Genomic DNA, 21,085 nt, shown 5'->3' on the forward strand with positions numbered 1-21,085 from the left:
GTGTTGTGTCCATTTCATTAAGCCCTCTTATGTTTTATGATGTCTCTAAGATTGGTAGTGCTAGCCTTCTTTAATTTCTGAATTCGATAGTTTTTTTTTTTCTCCCCTTTCCTGGCCATACTTACTAGAGATTTACTCATTTTATTGAACTGCCTTGAGAATCTTACTTTTGGATACATTGAAAATTTTTGTGTCTTTCTGTTGTTTATTTCATTGATATTTTTAAAATTATATTTTTCCAGGCTGGGAAGTTGGCTCAGTAATAGAGTGCTTGCCTTACATGCATGAGGCCCTGGGTTCAATTCCTCAGCATTACATAAGCAGAAAAAGCCATAAGTGGTGCTATGGCTCAAGTGGTAGGGCGTTAGCCTTGAGCTGAAGAGTTGAGGGACAGTGCCCAGGCACAGAGTTTAGGCCCCACTACTGTCAAAAAAAATATATGAATACATATTTTTCCATTCATACATTAGGTGTCAGTGACTGCAACCCAGGGGCCAAGTTCAGCATGCTGTTCTTTAATGATCCATGAACTAGCAATGATTTGAGCAGTTTTAAAATGATGAAAAGAATATGACATATGATATATGAATATTAAAGGAAATTCAGAATTCAGTATTGACAAATGAAGTTGCATTGGAATAGTTGTTTGGATATTGCCCATGCCCACTTTATGCTGGCATAGTAGAGTTAAGTAGCAATGTCCAAAACTACACAGCCTTCTCATGGCACTTCTCATGAGCAGTGCCTTCTCAGGCACTGCTGCCTGGTACAGCAAGCGATGTCTCAAATGCTGCTTTACACTGTACATTTTACTTTATTTCAGGGCAGTACCTGTCATGTCAAAACAGTAAAGATGGAAAGGTGCATTTAGAATACTGTACTTTTAAAGTCCACTTGGGTATGGGTTATTAAATTAGATAAGAAACCATTGACCTTGTCATCCTATAAAAATAGCTCATGTCAATAATTGTAGCTACTCAGGAAGCTGAGATCTGAGGATCATGATTTGAAGCCAGCCTGGGAAGGAAAGTCCTTGAGATTCTTATCTATAATTAACTACCAAAAAGCTGGGAGGGACTGGAGCTTGGCAGTGGAGCCTTGAGCAAAGAAGCCCAGGGACAGTGCTCAAGCCTGGGCTCTTATCAGCATACACTGACATTACAACTAGGCACTGCATCACAGGATTCTTAAATCATAAGAAAAAAATAATGGTTAGAAAAATTAGATAACTTAAAAAGAAGTATAATGTAGTAGAATGTTTCCTCACCCACAAAATTAAAAAAAACAAAAATGACCTTGCTCCCAGTGTAAATTTCTGAATGGTTCATTTGTTAGCCAAGCAAGGAAGTCATTTACTTCTAGTGAGTTAACTAAATCATGGATTGTAGCAGGCATAGAACTATGTCTGGAGAAAATAAACTTGTTTAGAACTATTAGCCTGTTGGCATGAACAGTTGCTGGAAAAGTTGAGAACATTATTAATCAATTAAGAAAGAAAGTAAGTAATTTTGAATGGGTTTCCTTGGCTTTTGATGAGTTGGCAGACATTAGAAATACTGCTCAGTTGTTTATTTAAAAAGTCAGTGCTTGGTTTGAAGTTATTGAAGAATTAGTCTCAATGGCCAGTTTGTCTGGAACAGCTATAGACAATATTTTCCAGAAAACACTAATGGAGGAGAATGGTGGAAGAGGGGTCATTGAACAGGATACATTGACTTATGGAATTGAATCCTCTTTGTAAAACTACATCATCAACATAATCATTGTCATCATAATAAAACAACCTACTAATTCCATACCAACTGGAATGATTAGAAACTGTGAAGACTGGTCAGAACTGGTTATAAAATTGATTATAAAATTTTCATGAACAGAAATAAGCTCAGATGGACACATTTAGAATGCTGCAGAATTGTAAATTACTGAAAGTCTGTGGTTTCATTGTGTTATTTCTTAGAATATTTGTAGAATATTTGAATCTCTTAAGTGATAAGCAACCACTAATGTCAGAATTTGCTCTTATGGAATCAACCATTATCAGTTCCTCAAAGTTTTTTGTGTGTATGTATGTACGTATGTGTGTGCTGGCTTGAACTCAGAGCCTCATGCTCTTGCTTAGCTCTTCTGCTCAAAGCTTAAAGGTGCACTACTACCTAAGCCATACCTCCACTTCTGGCTTTTTGCTGATTAGTTGGAGATGAGTCTCTCAGATTTGTCTATTCAGGCTTGCTTTGAACCGTGATCTTCAGCCACCTGAGTAGCTAGGATTACAGGTGTGAGGCACTGGTACCCAGTCAGTTCCTTGAATTTTTGTCAGAAATTGAAATGCAATATCCTCACTTGCTTTAAGCACACAGCAATTTTATGGTTTAGTAGTGGGAAGGCTTTACAGCAAACTTTTGAGTTTAGATTAAAATTTTTCTGAACAAGAGGAATTGCTTCAAGTCATTATTATTGAATATTGAATAGATCTAGTCATTAATTTTGCTGCAGATTTGATGTTTATTAATGAATTTAATGTAAAATTGCAACACCAATCCCTATATCAAAACTGATACGTTAGTAGTTATTAAAGTTATTTTAGTGCCAACTGTTTCACATTTCCTATCAATCTGTTTTATGTAGCTTTTTGTATACTCAAAAGTTAAAATAGGCGATCTCTCCATTCCCACTCTGAGTTGCCATCCATGTATTTTCTGAGCTCAGTGTAGTTTCAGCAACATTTTTTCATACTTGTATGCAAATTGCAGAGGAAATTTCCATATTTGAAGATAGGTTTAGTTGTGCAGTTGAAGTACTTCCATCCAACCTTTAATTGGATGTGATTAACCTGCAATGTAATAGCATGCTAAAAGGATAACATTAAGAGAAGAATGAATGTTTTATCTTCCCAACAGTGAATATGCGAAGGAAATGCTGGTGATTTCATATCTGTTTGTGGCAGTACTTTACTGGTACTTTTTTGAAAAAAGACATTTCTCAGATGAACTTTATAAAACCTGTATTAAAGATCAGCACTGATAAAATATGGACATTTGTGACTAATTTTGCTAGTGGAAACCCTAACTAAATCCTAACTACAATATTAGCTTGAAAAGATTTTTTTTCTGTGCCTGTTCTGGGGCTTGAACTCAGGTCCTGGGCTTAGTCTCTGTGCTGTTTTGTTTGTTTTGCTTGAGGGTAGTATACTCTCCCAGTTGAGCCACAGTTTCACTTCAAGCTTTTGGGTAGTTTATTGTAAACTTTTTGTTGTTGTTGTTGTTGTTGTCAGTTGTGGGGCTTGAACTCTGGGTCTGGGCACTGTCCCTCAGCTTTTCAGCTCAAGTCTAGCGCTCTACCTCTTGAGCCACAGCACCACTTCCGTTGGGTAGTTTATTGGAGTTGAGTCTCCACCTTCTGCATAATTAAACTTTGTTTTGCAGGGAATGGGGAGAAGGTCCAGACTTTCCTGCCCTAGTTGGCTTCCAACCATGATTCTACTCTCTGTTTCCTGACTAGCTGGGATTATGGGTGTGTGTCTGGCTTTGAAAAAAAGTTGATAATTAGGAGGTATGTCATAGGAAGGTGATTACTACTATAATATTAAAAATTTCATCAATAAAAGTCGCATATTTTTCCCTAACTCTGGAAGTACTTATATGATACCCTTTATTTTGCTTATTAGTCATCAAAACTTTAAATATTTATTGTCTGGCATTTTGCAGAAAGAGTTCATTGACCTGTTGGTACATCAGAATATTTTTATCCTGTGTGGTTGTATACTTGGGCTTCTTAGCAGAATTGAGGCTAACTAATTTTTCTACAGTGACTTTAGAAGAAAATAACTTATGACACAGCTTTGTTTCTATTGAATGTGTTAATTGTAGCTTAGTCATCATAATAAAACCTTGTGTGTTAGCAGATAGAGAAGAAAAACAAGTTAAAGGAAGGAGGATTTATTTGGTTCACACTTTAAGAGGTTTCTGTGTAGTACAGGCTGCTTTCAGGATTTGGGACCTGTGGTCAGGTGGTCCACACAGAAGTACACAGCAAAGCAGAGCTGTTTAGCTCATAGCAGCCAGGAAACAGAAGGCTGGAATGCCTGCTCTGGTGGATTTTCTCCCTTTTCTCCATTGCTTCCATTTTAGGTGCCCAACCTATGGGATGGTGCCACTTACACTCAGGGCAAGGCTTTCTGCCTTACTTCATCCTATCTGGAAACCCTTTCATGAAACATCCAGCAGTATTTACTAACCTCCTTGGCACATCTCTAGTCAGGTTGATGGTAGTCACCATCATTCCCTATTTATTTTGTGTTAATGTTATCCACTTGAAAAAGAAGCTTTTTATCATTGTCCTGTATCCTGTGGATATATCTACTGAAACACTGAAATTTCTTATTGTGTAAAAGTAGTATACTTTCAAGGAACTTGTCCTTGAAATAAGGAATAACTAATATGCTAAATCACAAAAGGAAGCAACATTATTTCTGAGAATGTGCTTGAAATGCTTAGAATTAGTTGTGGTTAATTTTCAGGAAAACTTTTTGAGCCCAAGACACTGTGTGTGTGTGTGTGTGTGTGTGTGTGTGTGTGTGTGTGTGTGTGTGTGTGTGTGTGTGTGTGTGTGTGTGTGTGTGTGTGTGTGTGTGTGTGTGTGTGTGTGTGTGTGTGTGTGTGTGTGTGTGTGTGTGTGTGTGTGTGTGTGCGCGCGCGTCAGGAAGAATTAGACTACTTAAACCAAATTTAATTCCCTCAGGAAGGCACAGAGAAATATTTGTATTTTATCCACTAATTGTATTTATTACTATTCTAGGAATTAAGAGTAGGGTAGTTTAGAATTCTCAGGATATCATCTGTATCTCTGGACTTCTTACACTTCGTAGTCATGGGAGGACAGTATCTTTGCATAGCAGTCTTAAGTGATCTTTGAAGATTTTTGGGAAGTTGTAGTAAAGTCAGAATTATTGGGCTGGGGGACTTCGGTGGAAACCAGGTTCATAGGATATTATTTCTACCATCATATAGAAAAGAAAAATTGATGATAGTTATTGGTACAACCCCAAAACTATAGAGGACAGGATTATAGAAGATGTAAGTTAAGAGGTACAGAAGGGTTTACATAGTTTTAACTGAAAGATTTTTGCATAGACTTAAGTTGTAGGTCAATTCGACACATATAGATACCACATGGATAGCCCTAGACTACTGTTCAGTATATGTCCTTAAATTTGGTTTTCTACTGACATCAGAAACATTCATGTTTATTGATATTCACAAACTTAGTTTATCAAGAGTAAATTAAATAAAGCAAAGCAGTCTTCAAACAATACCTTAATATTGCCACTTGTGGTAATTATAAATGAACAAGAACATTCATGTCTAATATATGTAGCTATAATGGAATTGGTAGTTTAGCGCTGTGTTATCTCCTTCTGTGTTACACTTTTGGATGTTCTTTTTTAAATCTTCCTTGTATTTCCAAAATTGCAAATGTTCTGCAACATTATAAGATGGTTTTAGATAACCTTGAAAAGTAGAAGGTAACTATTTTGACTTTAAAAGTAGTTTTGAACAGCTATTTTAAAGTATGGTAATGTTTTGAAGTTAGTGCTAAAACTTTTTTTTTTTGTTGGTCATGGGGCCTCAACTCTGAGCCTCAGCTCTCCCTCAGCTCTTCAGCTGAAGGCTAGCGCTCTACCACTTGAGCCACAGTGCCACTTCCAGATGTTTCTGCTTATGTGGTGATGAGGAATCGAACCTAGGGCCTCATGCATGCAAGCTCTCTACCACTGAGCCACCTTCCCAGCCTCAGTGCTAAAACTTTTAAAAAGTCATAATATTTTTATTGTGTAGGTCTCTGAAAGAAGATGAATTTGGCTGAGATTTGTGACAATGCAAAGAAAGGAAGAGAATATGCACTTCTTGGAAATTATGACTCATCAATGGTATATTACCAGGGGGTGATACAGCAGATTCAGAGACATTGCCAGTCGGTCAGAGACCCTGCTATCAAAGGCAAATGGCATCAGGTAAGATCACATTAAAGTAGTCAATAATGAGCACCACACTGATCTGTTATGCTTGAGAGATTAGAATTGGAATATACTGCACATATTTCAAATATAGCTATGAATAATATCCTGCTGTGTAATCTGGCTAATATTTTACTTATTTTGATCATATATTTCATTAGTTATATCTTAAATATTTTTAATTGTGATTGAATCTATTTTTATTATTTAAAATGTTTTATAATCAGTTATTTAATTATATCTGACAATGAAGTTTTGAAATAAGGTCTTTCTACTTGTCCTTTCATTTTTTTCATGTAATTTTTACCCATTTCATAAAACTTTTCCTTGAAAGTCTCCTTCCAAATACAAATGATTCAGTAATCTAATAAAAACATTAATACATTTTGTCTTTTGACTGTACAACTTGATTATATAATGGTACAGTTAATAAAAATTTGAATTATATTTTCCCCAGTTAAAACTTAAAATCCTTTAAAATTAAAAGTACAAAGTAAAAAATTTCTTTGAAGTTTCCATTTTATGTGCTAATGCCTTTCAAGTATTTCTCCTTATTTTTCCATTACTAAATTTCAAGGATAAATTTGGCTTATTTTCCGACTTAAACATTATCAAATTATGTTGGCTGAGAATACCATATTTGCTTCAACTAAGGCTGGAACTCTTAGTTTCCCCATTCTTTGTATTTCTCATAGGCGGGGTAGTTTGTGTATGTTCAATAGTAACCATTTATACTTCTGTTTCTTTCATTTGAGTCTTGAAGTTTTGTTTAATTGAAAGTAGTAGCAGTTGAATTTTTCTTTGGTTTTGTAGTTTTTCATATTTTTTCAATAGATTGTTCAAGTTAAATACAAGGGAAATTTTCTCCTGTTCTGCTTTCTAGTTAAAAATAGATTTTTAAATTGAATTTATGTACTTTTTAATTTATCTGTTTACTTTTGAAATTAGAGTGAGCTTAGAACTTGAAGCATAGTAATTTCCACATAGTAGATGCTTAGTTAAGTTTTTTTTCTTTCATGTTATTTTTTTTTTAATTGTGAGAATACCGTACTGAGGAGTTACAATTACATGGGCAAGATAAACGAGTACATTTCTTATTAGCATTGTTGCCTCCTCTTTGTTTCCCCTTCCCATCCCTTAGTTAAGTTTTTACAGTATAAATCTTGATGTAAACTCAAAATAAACCTTACCCAAGATTGAAAAAACTTAAGGTTCCTCTGGTGAAGGGGAATTTAAATAAAAATAGAGTTTACCACACAGTATTGTAGTGCCTCAGGCTTAGACATCCATGATAAGCATTTTATGTTTAGGCGTTTCTGGGGACAATTTTGGCTATTTTTTTTGAATCTGTAAGTTTCTTATAAATATTTAGCATAATAAATATTAGATTTCTAAGAGTGGTTAACTTGCTGCTGACTGAGTTGCTTGTTTTAAATTGTATTATTGATCATCATATTCTTCGATGTGATGTTTAGAAATAGAATTCCGTTTTGAAAGATATATAACGATTTCTGTAATGAAAAAGCATACAGTTGTCTTTTTTAAACCACTTTTGCCCTTCTATGTATATTAGATTAGTTTATTTTGTATTTTTGAATATGTTTTAATAACTCATTTAGCATACTTTGAATAACATTAAGAAAACTTAAAAACAACGTATTTGCACTTTGTGTAAATGTTAAACTGTTTCCAGCGTAAAAGCTATTTGTCTTAAGGTCCGGCAGGAATTACTGGAAGAATATGAACAAGTCAAAAGTATTGTCAGCACTTTGGAAAGTTTTAAAATTGAGAAGCCACCAGATTTCCCTGTGTCATGTCAAGATGAACCATTTAGAGATCCTGTGGTCTGGCCACCTCCTGTTCCTGCAGAACACAGGTAAAGAAGACTTTCTTTCCTCCTAAGGAACTTCTAGATAATTGATATTCAAAGTGAGGCTTTATTTGAATGAAGTATAAAAAAGCATTTTGGAGGGATTACACATTTAATGTCTATAAATAATTTTCACACATTACAAGCTTACAGAGTTTATATTTGATAAAAAGCAGAAGTAAATCATCCTTCATATGTTTTGTTTTTAGAATGCTTTACAATAACAATAATAATTAATAATAATTCTAAAATTTTATCAGTTAAGAGAGGTTGCAGCTAGGGACCAGTGGCTCACGCCTATAATTCTAGCTACTCAGGAGGCTGAGATATGAGGATCACAGTTTGAAGCCATCCTGGGCAAAAGTCCCTGTGAGATTCTTACCTCCAATTAACCACTTAAGAACTGGTAATGGAGCTGTGGCTCAAAGTGGTAGAGAACTAACCTTGAGCTAAAGAGCTCAGGGAGAGTGCTCAGGCCTTGAGTTCAAGCCCCATGACTGACAGAAAAGAAAAAAAAAGAAAGGTTGCATCAGAACATGGATAGTTGGTTGTTTTGCTTGAAAAGATTAACAGCTTTAAATGAAAAGGTAGAGAAACTGGAATCATCTCTTTGGGTCCATAGCCAATCCCCAGAGTCTTAGTGTAGAAGGAACTTTATCCATATGTTTAAATGGCTTATTGCTTAAATGTCAGATTTCTAAGTGTGGTGCTTCAGGCCTCACTGCCCACTAGTTTTCTCTGATATCCGGTGTATGCATTATCTGTATTACATCTCTCTTCTCTTTCTGATTTTGTCTTCTTGTTTATGACATAAATTCTTTAAGCAGTAACCCTAATCTGTATCTCTAAACAACTCATTTTTTTTTTCTCTTGAAGGCTCTGTCCAACTGACTCTCACTTCTGCAGCATTTTTTACTTTTCTGAGAGCGGAAATTTATTCAGAGCAGTTATAATGTTGATCCATAATGTTGACTCTTAATCTTCATAAGATTGGGAGTTTTGCAAGGGCAAGGACCAAGGTTTTATTTATTTAAAACTGAAACTAATCAACAAGCTTTTATTGCCAACATAGATTTTGGCATATAGAATGAATTCAATATTGAATGAATAACTCCATCAGTTTTACAAGTGAGGAAACTGAGGCCTGAGAGATCATGACTAAGAAGTTGGGCTAGATTAAGATCTGAAATTAGGTCTTTCTGGCTTTATGTATCATTTGTTTATTTATTTATATTGCTGTTATAAAGGTGATATATAGAGGGGTTATAATTACATAAGTCAGGTGATAATACATTTCTTTTTGGACAATGTCACCCCTTCCTTTGCCCTTTCCTAGTTTCTGTGTATTTTATTGTGAAGTGGTATTGAGGCCAGAGTGTTGCACCATAGAAAATAAGTTTTCTTTGGTTATAGCAATGATCATTTACTTCACTGATTTCTTTTCTAAGAACGGTTAAAAGACAGTGAGAAGTAGCTAATTCTTTCGGAATTTTTCCTACTAAGTTAGAAATACTTTTGTAGTTTCACAAAAGGTTGAGTATTCCTTTTAAGGGACAATGTAGTTTTTCTTCTGCTATAACCACCTCCAGGTATTTGGATTAAGGTAACTCTGATCCCTCAAAAGAAGTCAGTCATTGAATTGTTACCATGGCAGTTCCAAAGCAAATAATGAAAAAAGAAAATAGTGACATTGTGGTCTATTAGAGCTTGAAAATTTCAGTCTATGTGTATAATAGAATATCTTATTTTTCCTGAAACTCATTAATCCTGAAATACATTTGTAGTTTAAAGCTAAAAGCTATTAAGTTTCAACTATAGGAATACATGTTCTGAATTGTTACAATACTATCGTTCATTTCAGCAAGCATTGTCCACAGATAACAACTCTTAATATTCATGGCTCAAACTGAATAAAAAACTATGGGTAACATTTTCTCATTGGTGAATAACAATCTAGAAATTTCTCCTCATTAGAGCATCATTAGCCCAGTTGCTTCCTTTTATTTATACTTCTTTACCTGTCCATTGATATGTTTGACTTATTTTTGCACTTATTTTAATTGTTTTCTTGCAATGGAAATGAAAGATGAATCTGCCAGCATGTATTTCTCCAAATCTTCCTTCATAAATTTCCCGTGTGTGTGTGTGTGCGCGCGCGCGTGCGTGTTTCCTTTATGGATCAGAAACATTCAATGAAAACAGACTAAACATTTAATAAAAACATACTGTTACCTGGAAAAAAGAATCGTATTTCCATATTGCTAGTTGCTTTTGCATCACTATGACAAACACCTGAGAGAGAAACCTTAATGAAGGAAAGATTATAGACAACTGAAAGAGAGAAGGGTTTCTATCCATGGTTTCTTGGTCCTATCCCCTTGGGCTTTTCTTCTCAGCCATCATGTTGGTAGGAGTCTGGGATAGAGAAGAGCTCTTTACCTCAGAGCAGATGGATACGATGGTGGGGTGGGGGAGATAGGAAAATACTCAACAACTCTTAAGAGGTTCTGTTAGAGAAGGAATTAGGTTTAGTGTGTAGAACAATAGCATGGGATTTGTAGTTTTGAACTTTATGAACAAAATCTTTATGAAGGTAACAACACTTCTGTCATTGGTTATCGGTCCATAATGTTTTAGGGACATATATGTAATGAAATGAACCTTATACAGGCTGTGCTCAGAATATGTGCAGTGAGCGGTAACTAAATACTACAATTCTAAGGTTAGGGTTAATATGGGAGGTTAAAATTGCATAATATTTTTCTCATTTTACAATTTTTTTCTTCAAGACACTAAAACAGATGCAATGAAATTTTCACCTCTGTATACCACTCTGTATAAAGTTTTGAGATAGGAAAGACATTGACTTGAGTTCATGATATCTAAGCTTAAAGTGTACTTCTGATGCCTACTTGTTCTATGAACTTAAGTATTAAAAAAAATCTCAAAATGTTGATTTCACTGTCTGTAAAGTATAGATTTCTAATCTATAGAATCTATAAAAGGATTTAATGTCTTAAAAGGGTAGCTAACATGTTAAAATCTCTAGTGCTGATGAACAAAATAAGTCAATCAAACACAACCCTGCAAGATTACCCCTTTCATAAAATTTCTCAAGTAATTAATTTTTCTCCCTGAAAAGTCTATGTAAATCTTTAGGTTTTTTAAAATTTAAATTTTTTTTAAGTATCTGTGAGTAGTTTTACAAAGAATCTTTAGTTTTCTGAAACATTTTGAATCACTCTAGCAGAAAGGCTATGACTATAATTTTCCAGGTGTGAGGAAGTTGGTCACTTTTAGAGAAGGAATGATAGGTAATAATAATTAGTTAGTTCCTGTTTATTTTACAAGTTTAATCCTGTTTAAACCTTCAGGATCTCATGAAGTGGGAACTATTACTATGTCCCCATTCTATCATTGCTAGCTTGTTATTGTGAACCTGATGTATAGATGAGGAAATTGAGCTGGGTGCCTATGGCTCATGGCTGTAATACTTGCTATTCAAGAAGCTGAGATCTGGGGATCCATTCAAAGCCAGCCTGGGGAGGAACAGTCTGGCGACTTATCTCTAGTTAACCACAAAATGCCACAGGTAGCTTGTGGTTCAGGTGTGGTAAAGCACTAGCCTTGAGCAAAAGAGCTCAGGGATACCACCCAGGACCAGAGTTCAAGATCCAGTACTGGTACCAAAAAATGAAAAAAAAATTGAAGGTTATCAAGTTTGTTATTTTTCAAAAGTCATCTGAACAGAAAGTGGCAGAGTCACAGTTTGAACCATATGCACTCTATTCTGTTAACAGAAACCCTCAGTGTTTTCTATAGCTATATTTTGATATAGCTCCTAATATTATGTACTTGTTAAATTGTATAGTATCCATCCTAACATTATCTAGTTGTTAAATTCTTACTGTAGTAGTAGGGGAGAATAAAGAAACTGAAAATGCTTAATAAAATCAATTGATAATTAATTGATAATAAAATAGATTGATATTTTAAACATAATTAAAAATTTCCCTTTGGGGACACTATTGCTAGAATTATTTAAGGGGTGCAGTTGGTATATTTGTCTTTCATTATTAATTTGGTAGGTCTGTTTGTGGTTCTGTCCTCTTCGCTGCATGGGCTTCTAATAGGAAACATCCACTTGTCCCTGCTGCTTTTTGCCAAGGTACTGAGTTTACTGTGGTTTCCACAAGTAGTTTCCTTACATCATTTGAAGTTACACTTTGTGTTATGGATCTTCTGAGTTTAATCATACTCATATTTTAAATCACCAGCAGCTGCTTGGATAAATCAAAACAGTCTTCTAAAACACATTAGATTCATTATCTTAAATGTGAGGAAATTGAGCAGTAAAAGTGGGATCATGATGGGAGGTAGTGGCATTATTAGAATTAAAGTCCAAAGAGATAAAGCCTTCAGATTAGTTTTAGTGTCCTAAGTTAATAGATTTTTCTGTATTAATGAAATGGTTTTTATAATGTTTTACAAGTAGATTTAGTATTATATAATCTTTAATGAGATGATCCCTCTTAATGAGACCTGAAGGTCTAAAAGTAAGATGTTCTATATTGAAACAGTTTGATGTACTATATAGTCAATGAGTTGTTATTATTCAGCTTAAAAATAGATCTCCCTCCCCCACCCCCCAGGTTTGAGGTCTAGTTCACAAAAAAGTACTATTTAAGTTGTACAACTTAATGATGTCATACTGCTATCCATCGTAAAATACCACAGTCAGACTAATTAACATTATCTCAGATACTTTGACAGTTTTCTTTTGTGGTGAGAATACTTAAGATCTATCTTCTTAGTAAATTTCAAACACACAGCATTGTCAGTGGTAGTCACCTTGCTTTCTTTTTGCTTCTTGTACAACTGAAACTTCATACAGATTCTAATACCAACTCATGCTTTGGTTTGAATTTGTCTTCCCCCAAAGCTCATGTATTAGAAACTTAATCTCCAGTACAGCAGTGTTGAGCTTTGGGAGTGGAACCTTTAAGACATGATTAGGTCATGAGAGGTGGACACCCCTGAGAAGGTGAGTCAGTTTGTTATAAAAGCCAGTTGCTCAGTCATGTTCTTTTATCCTTATGCTTTTCGTTATGAGAGATGCAGTGAAAAGGACCTTGTCAGATGTGGTCCTGTTCTCAGGTATTGTTACAGCAGTACCAAGTGGAGTAAGAAGTCTCATTTCCCTTTCACCTCAGCCCCTGGTAACCATCACTCTTCTGTTTCTCAGTTTGACTATTTTAAATTCCACATAGATGTAAGATCATGCAGAATTTTTTTTAATGCACTTTGATTTCACTTGGCATAAAGTCTTTCAGGTTCATCCATGCTGTCCTATTTTTTCCTTCTTTAAGATTAACATTCTTCTGTATACACATGCACACACACACACCATATTTTTTAAATCTATGCATTTATACATGAATGTTTAGGTTTCCTCACTATTGTGAATGGTGCTGAAATGATATGAGAGAGCAGATGTCTCTTCATACTGATTTTATTTTCTACAGAAATACTCAGAAGTGAGATTTCTGGGTCATATGATAGTTCTATTTTTAATTTTTTGAGGACTTCCATAGTTGTCTCCATAATGACTGCACCATGTGACAGACTTTAAAAATCATACCTTTTTTTGGGGGGGGGGTCCAGTTATGGGGCCTGAACTCTGGGCCTGGGCGCTGTCCCTCAGCTCTTCAGCTCAAGGCTAGCACTCTACCACTTGAGCCACAGCACCACTTCCGGCTTTTTTCTTTTTGCTTATGTGGTGCTGAGGAATGGAACCCAGGGCCTCAGGCTTGCAAGGCAAGCGCTCTACCACTGAGCCACCTTCCCTGCCCCAAAAATCATACCTTTTGGAAGAGGAGGAGTAAGAATAGTATATAAGTCTAAAATTAATTACTTAGCTTATTCTGTATAGTTAGACTAGAACTTTAATAGACCGAATGTTATTTCATTAAGACTTAGGAAAAGAGGTAGATGTTTCTGTTTACATACAAATGGGAAGATTGGTTTTTACCAAACTAGTGCTGTTGTGCAAAATTTTAGCAGAGGAGGCTTGTGTTACCTTGATAGTGAAGTTGTTGCCTTAGTTTAAGTAACTGGTAGAATTTTATTGTTTTTTTGGGGGGGGGGTCTGGTCGTGGGGCCTGAACTCTGGACCTGGACGCTGTCCCTCAGCTCTTCAGCTCAAGGCTAGCGCTCTACCACTTTGAGCCACAGCGCCACTTCCGGCTTTTTTCTTTTTGCTTATGTGGTGCTGAGGAATCGAACCCAGGGTCTCAGGCATGCAAGGCAATCGCTTTACCACTGAGCCACCTTCCCAGCCCCACTGGTAGAATTTTAAAACTCAATTTACAAACAAATCAAGGCCTAATTCTAGTACTGATAAGAGAATAAATTACCAAATGAGTAATTTCCCCCAGGCTCTAACTCAGTTGTTTTCCTAGTATTAGGTTGTAAAACAAGGTTTTATATCGTTCCACAGTGATTGAATCTTCTAGTTTACTTCTCTGAATGCATTTTCACCTGGTAAACTGTATTGCTATGGTATTGCTATGTAAAATTGCTTTGAAGTCTTAGGGAAAAAGTGCTGTGTCTGATATGTCCAACATGTATTTGATAAATATTCACCAGATGCTAGGCATTTACTTTGGTCTTATAGGCAGTGTAGTGGTATTAAAACCCACCAATGTGGGCCTCAAGAAACTAAAAAGCCAGATGTGTGCTACATGCCTATAATCCAGCACTTGGGAGGCTGAGGCAGGGGATTGTGAGTTCTAGGCTAGCTGGGCTACATAGTAAGATCCTGACTCAAAGAAACTAAAAACGAAAAAGAGAAAATAATATAAACATCCTAGAAAGCCTGGTTCTGGGGCTTAAACTGAGGACCTGGCTGCTGTCCTTGAGATATTTTTGCTTGAGGCTAGCGCTCTACCACTTAAGCTACAGCTCCACTTCCAGCTTTTTGGTAGTAAAGTGAGATAAGTCTCATTCATGGGCTTTCCTGCCCAGGTTTGCTTTGAATCAAGATCCTCAGATCTCCACCTCCTGAGTTGCTGGGATTACAGATGTGCACAACTGATGCCTGGCCAAGAAATTTACTTTTAACATTGTAAGTTATTTTATCAAATGCTGTATGTAGATGAAATAAGACAGGGATTAAGAATTGCATGAAATTTAGCAGTTACATCACACTGGTGGCTTTACTGAAGGTTTATTTATTTTATTTTATTAGATATAAGGTCTTGCTATGACAATGTTACTTCATTACTTCATAGCCCTGTCTGGTCTCAAATTCACAATCCTCTTGTCTCAGCCTCCTGAGTGCTGAGATTACAGGTGGATGCCAGTGAGTGTGAGAGTTGGTAGAATGGTAATGATGGAGTGGGTTCAGGTAGTGGGAAGAAAGGAATTGAAGACAGCAAGTCTTCCAAGAATCGTGCCTAAGAGGGGAGCAGAGAAATTAAAAGGTGGTTGGGGACGAGTAAGAGTCCAGGTTTGTTGAGGGAAGAAGAATGGCTAGATGGCTGTGTGCTGCTGGGAGTGGTGTCCTAAGTAGTTGGGAGGGGAGGGCAGAGGAAGGGCAGCTGGCTTATCCACAGGAGGCAGCAGGAAGTTGGGGTGCAGAGAGGTGGGCCTACATGGGGCTCACAGCTTACGCAGATTCTTTGTGATCATTTCAAACTGTGTCCATATTGAGGTGAGGACAAGAGGAGGCAGGTGTGTTGCAAGGTCTGAAGAGTCCCAAGGTGGGGAGAATATAGACATTGTGTTTTATTGTGTCTTTATGTATGTTTTGGGGAAGCATTTTATGGGGCTCAGTGTCATTTAGTTTCCATTTTGAAATTCTGGGTATTTATCACAATAAGTGCCTAAAAACTTGGTATTTCTATCTTTTTTATGTTACAGAAAATGCAACTGAAAGATAGAAATTGTAATTCATTAAAGATTTAAACTAAGGATTGGGAACAAAATAGTGGTAAGTCAGCCTTTAGCTCTAACACAGTATTTCTCACTTGTGCTGGAAAACTCTTTGCCTGCTCTCTTGACACAATCCTTTCCGCCTTTAGTTTAGTTTTTTTTTTTTTTTGACAAACTATATACCATAGAATAAAGCTGCCTTCTACGATAGCTATTTCTGTTCCCATAACTGCAAGATAGCCTGTATTTCCAGTCACTGCGACATTGAGGCTGAATTCTTGAAGCTGTTGAGTGCCTTCTTAACTTAATAGTAAATGTTTTTACCTTAAGATTTAACTCTTCTTCACTTTGTGGTAGTTAATGTTTACCATCTTCCTTGGAACTCTTTTCTCTGTCTAATGTTTACCATCTTCCTTGGAACTCCTTTCTCCGTCTCCTAGTTTATTCTATTCTCATTTTCTTCTTTTCTCTTAATGGCCTCTTTTTTTTCTTTTGGAGGTCTGTAGTCTTTAGCCTCCTGCTCCTTCTGTATCCTGGCATTCATTGTGTGTTGCTGAGACAGGAAGGAGGGAGAAACTTGCTCTTCAGGAATGAGTTGAGCTGGTTGTTTCCTCTGTGCAGAGATGGATGATTGGACAGTTGCAGTCCTACTTCTGTTACTTTCTATTCAGAGGATGAGCTAGTCTCTCTTATTTTCTTCCTCTGTAAATTAGGATCAATATAGCAATTACCTTGTAGAGTTTTGAGAGAATTAAATGATGTAATGCAGGAAAAGTGTAAAGAATAGCCTGCCACAGTGGAAGTGCCCAAGAAAGGTTTGCACTGTTCATTACCCACTCTTACCCTACTTGGCACTCAGATGGTTATAAAGTGCTTCCTTTGCTTAGGTCTTTTTCAGATGTCACCTGCAGATTCTTACCTTGACCACCCTATTAAAGTATTTACCCTTTTACCTGTCACCCCTCTATCCTGTAGTTTGCTTTTTTTTTTCTTCATAGTACTTACTGAAACCAAATATAATGTGTGTGTTTAATGTTTATCATCTCTCCTCGACTTTTAAGAATCTGTGAAGTCAGAGCCTGTGATTTGCCCACTATTGTACCCCAGCACCAAGAACAGTGTCTGGGACAGTGCAAGGATTCAGTGACATCTGTTGAATGTATATTTATCCGTGCATTTGCCAATTGTTTTGTTTACCCTTCCTTATAATCACTGTTTCTGAACTTAATTTTGTTTTTGCTCAGATGTGTTCAGTTGATGTTTTAGCAGAGGTCTCTATAGGTGGTAAATTATCAGTTTAAAAAATAGTTTTAAATGATAGTTTAGTATATAGGTTAGCAGTTATTTATTCTCTATGCTTCAACAATGACAATCATATTATTGTGCCTTTAGCTTATAATAATCAATGTTTTTTTGCTTGTACATTATTTTTCTTCCTCTCTCCCTTCCCCTGGTAGTACTGGGGTTTCAACTTAGGACCTTGAACTCACTTTGCTTGCTTTGCTTTCTTGGCTGATGCTCTACTATTTGAGCCTTGTCTCTAGCCTAGCTTTCTGCTAGTTATTTTTCTGTTTAGGCTGGCTTTGAACTGCAATCCTCTGATCTCACCCTCCTGAGTAGCTAGGATTACAGGCATGAGCCACAGACATCTGGCATTCCTTTTTGTTCTCCCCCACCCCCATTGTTCTTAGTTTTTTAATTCTTTTTTTGGCTTTTGGCATTAAAAGTTTCATTACCAGTTATCTAAGTATTGACTTATTTTAACAGTACTTAAGACTTGTGCTTCTTTTGTTTGAGCTTTGTTGTGTGTGTGTGTACACATGCACGTGCATGTGCTGGTCCTGAGGCTTGAACTTATGGCCAGCGTGCTGTTACTGAGCCTTGTTTGTTTAACACTAGTGCTCTACCACTTGAGCTACAATGCCACTTTGGCTTTTTGGTGGTTAATTGGACTTAAGTCTCATGGACTTATCTGCCCAAGCTAGCTTTGAACCATAATTCTAAGATCTCAGCCTCCTGAGTAGCTGGGACTGACTGGTGACTGACTTGTTTAAACTTTTTAAGTGCTTTTGATAATTTTAAACATTTATTTTATGGTCTATACATATCTTAGACTTGAAAAATTCAATGTTTTTAGAAATAAAATGGAGAACATAGAGACCTAACTTTTAAGCCAAAGGGAGAAAAAAAAGATACAATAAAGTATTTAACTTGCTTGGGAATGGTAGAGTTCTACCATCAGATTGAAAAATTAGTAATTAATGTCATTTACCAACCCCTTCATGCTTCCTCCCCTGCTGAAAAGATTGACTGGTTGGTTTAGTAACTGTAAGATTTAGCATAACCCATCAGAATTGCTGACAAGATTCTGCTCAGTGTCTACCCAAAGTCACTGGCGTGGGTAAGGGCTTGGTGCTACTAGGGCAACCTCATCATTTTGAATGGAGTTGTGCTTGCAGATTCAGCTCTTAGATGAGGTGTAATTCCTGGTTGTCATCTTAGTTAACTGTGTGTTTTCTTAAGTGAAGTAATTCTCAACTTCAGGAATATTTAAAATAAAGAATAAACTAAGAGAATCAAAAGCAGTAAGATTAGTAGTAATAGTTTTTCCTTAAAAGATACGTACATTTTTATGTTTATTATTTTATATGCTTAGTATATTTAAGAAAATATGTTTGGCAAGAGTGCTATATACCCAATTCTGTTTTAAATGTATTATGGGATTTTTAGTGTGTGTGTGTGTGTGTGTGTGTGTGTGTGTGTGTGTGTGTGTGTGTGTGTGTGTGTGTGTGTGCGTGCGTGCGTGCGTGCGTGTGTGTGTGTGTGTGTGTGTGCGCACGTGCGCGCTCACGGGTACGCCTGCCTGCTGATCCTGGGCTTTGAACTCAAGGCCTGAGCATTATCCCTGAGCTTTTCCACTCAGGGCTACTGTTCTACCACTTGAGCACTTTTGTTGTTTAATTGCTCAGGCTGGCTTCAGAACTGTGATCCTCAGATCTCAGCCTCCTGTACTTAGATTACAGGCAGGAGTCCCTGGCACTCAGCCACAGGCTGGCTTTCTTTCTTTCTTTCTTTCTTTCTTTCTTTCTTTCTTTCTTTCTTTCTTTCTTTCTTTCTTTCTTTCTTTCTTTCTTTCTTTCTTTTCTTTTCTTTTCTTTTCTTTTCTTCTTCTTCTTCTTCTTTTTTTAAATGCTGGCACATACATGTAATCCCAGGACTCAGGAGGTTGAGACAGGGAAATCATGAGTTTGAGGCCAGTCTGGGCTATAGCAGTGTTCTGTGGATTTTTTTTATTTTATTTATTTTTTTTTTTGGGTCCGGTCGTGGGGCCTGAACTCTGGGCCTGGGCGCTGTCCCTCAGCTCTTCAGCTCAAGGCTAGCGCTCTACCACTTGAGCCACAGTGCCACTTCCGGCTTTTTTCTTTTTGCTTATGTGGTGCTGAGGAATCGAACCCAGGGCCTCGAGCATGCAAGGCAAGCGCTCTACCACTGAGCCACCTTCCCAGCCCCTGGATTTTTTTTAGAAAGAAAAGAAAAACAAAGCTAAATACTTTCTTGAAACATTTAGGAGGAATTTAATATTACCTCATTATTTATACATTTACTACAATGTTTATAAACAAATGAATACATAAATTATTTTTTATTAAGTAGTTGTTCACAGGGGTTACAATGCCATTAAATTATTCTGTATGAAATAAGAAAGCAGAAAAATGAAGAAGGGAGTACAGTATATTAAATCTATGATGTAGGAAAAAATTCTGGTAGCATTTTTGAAGTAGGTTTGGAAATGGGTTCATTTTACATTATTCAGAATTCTCAGTGACTGCTAAACACTGTTAGTGTTGTAACCAAATCCAAAATATTTAGTTTTCATATTTTTAACATAGTAAGTTGAATATCCTAATGAAAGTCATCCCATAAAGGATATTTTCTGCACAAAATTCACCCTTGAGAGTTATGATACTTGTTGAAAGAATTTGCAAGAAACATTTAGAACAGTATCCTGGTTACATTTGTTTGTAATCTTCTGATACCAAACAACTAAAAATTTCCAAAATGTTCTTTAGAACTAGAACTTATCACAATGATGGAATTCAGTGAAGTCACCTGAGAACTGAAGCAGGCACCACTGTTTTTCAGTGGGAATGGTGGGTCTGGTCAGAAAATGCCCTTGTTTAGTTGAATTATTCATGCTTTGGGGGAAATCTTGTCTTACAGGTATGAGTCACTGGCACCTGGCTTTGGCATATCATTTCTTACCTTATACCATATGGAGAATTAATTTGAAATAGATCAGTACCTAAACTGTGGGAAGTAGTAAAATAAAGCTGTAAGAAAATATGAAAAGAAATCATGATGTTATATTTTGACTACATAAGTTCATATCATCAGGTAGTGCCTTCTTAGTCTTGGAATCATGCTGTTTCTATCCCTTGAGCTTGTTTTTCATTCAGCACTATGGTCTTGAGAGTTAACTGTGGTTATTGCATATTTCTGTTATTCATGTTAAGTTGTGTTTTGTATTCCATTATATGAATATGTTGTAATTTACATATCTGCTCCAGAGAATGCATATTTGGATTGTTTTCAGATACTTATTATAAGTAATATTGATAATGATATTTACAAAGATAGTTACATGTAACATTGATCTTTAACATAGCCTAGAAAGAAGAAATATTGGATTTCAGAGGAAATTAACTTTATGCATCTTTTAGAGTAAGACATATTTCTTCCATTCCCACAGGGAAATCTCAAATAGGAAGATTAAGCACAGAGTAGGCATTATTCATTCTTGTCTTTTGTGTGTGTGTGCCAGTGGGTGCTGTCCCTTAGCTTTTTTGCTCAAGGCTAGTACTCTACCACTTTAGACACAACTCCACTTCCAACTTTTTTGGTGCTTAATTGGAGATAAAAGTCTCAGAGACTTTTCTGCCTGGGCTGGCTTCATTTGATCCTTGATCTACAGATCTCAGCCTCCTGAGTAGCTAGGATTACAGAATTATAGGTATGAGACACTGGTGCCTAGTTTTGTGTGTGTGTGTGTGTGTGTGTGTGTCTGTGTGTGTGTGTGTGTGTGTGTGTGTGTATGTGTGTATACACACATGTGTGGGTACTCATGCATGCATGCACACAAGGGCAACTATTGAGGCTTGCAATCGTGTTGCATTTTTGCTTAGATTTTTCCCTCAGGCTGTTATTCCACTTCCAGCTTTTTGCTGATGAATTGAAGATAAAAGTCTTTTGGCTTTATCTTCCTGGGT

At 36.4% G+C, this 21,085-nt stretch overlaps 1 protein-coding gene across 4 annotated transcripts in view; it reads left to right on the top strand.

The window, feature by feature from the left end:
- Katnal1 (katanin catalytic subunit A1 like 1) overlaps positions 1-21,085 on the top strand; it is a 127,921-nt gene that overhangs the window by 57,658 nt on the left and 49,178 nt on the right. For all 4 annotated transcript variants that reach the window (XM_070003035.1, XM_070003032.1, XM_070003034.1 and 1 more), the window contains exons 2-3: positions 5,835-6,010; positions 7,729-7,889. In XM_070003035.1, coding sequence (XP_069859136.1) covers positions 5,849-6,010; positions 7,729-7,889 — 323 coding nt within the window. In that variant the 5' untranslated portion in view covers positions 5,835-5,848. The remainder of the gene's footprint in view (positions 1-5,834; positions 6,011-7,728; positions 7,890-21,085) is intronic.

This window comes from Dipodomys merriami, unplaced genomic scaffold (genome assembly GCF_024711535.1).
Source record: "Dipodomys merriami isolate MVZ:Mamm:240054 unplaced genomic scaffold, mDipMer1.0.p SCAF_6, whole genome shotgun sequence".
Lineage (NCBI taxonomy): Eukaryota > Metazoa > Chordata > Mammalia > Rodentia > Heteromyidae > Dipodomys > Dipodomys merriami.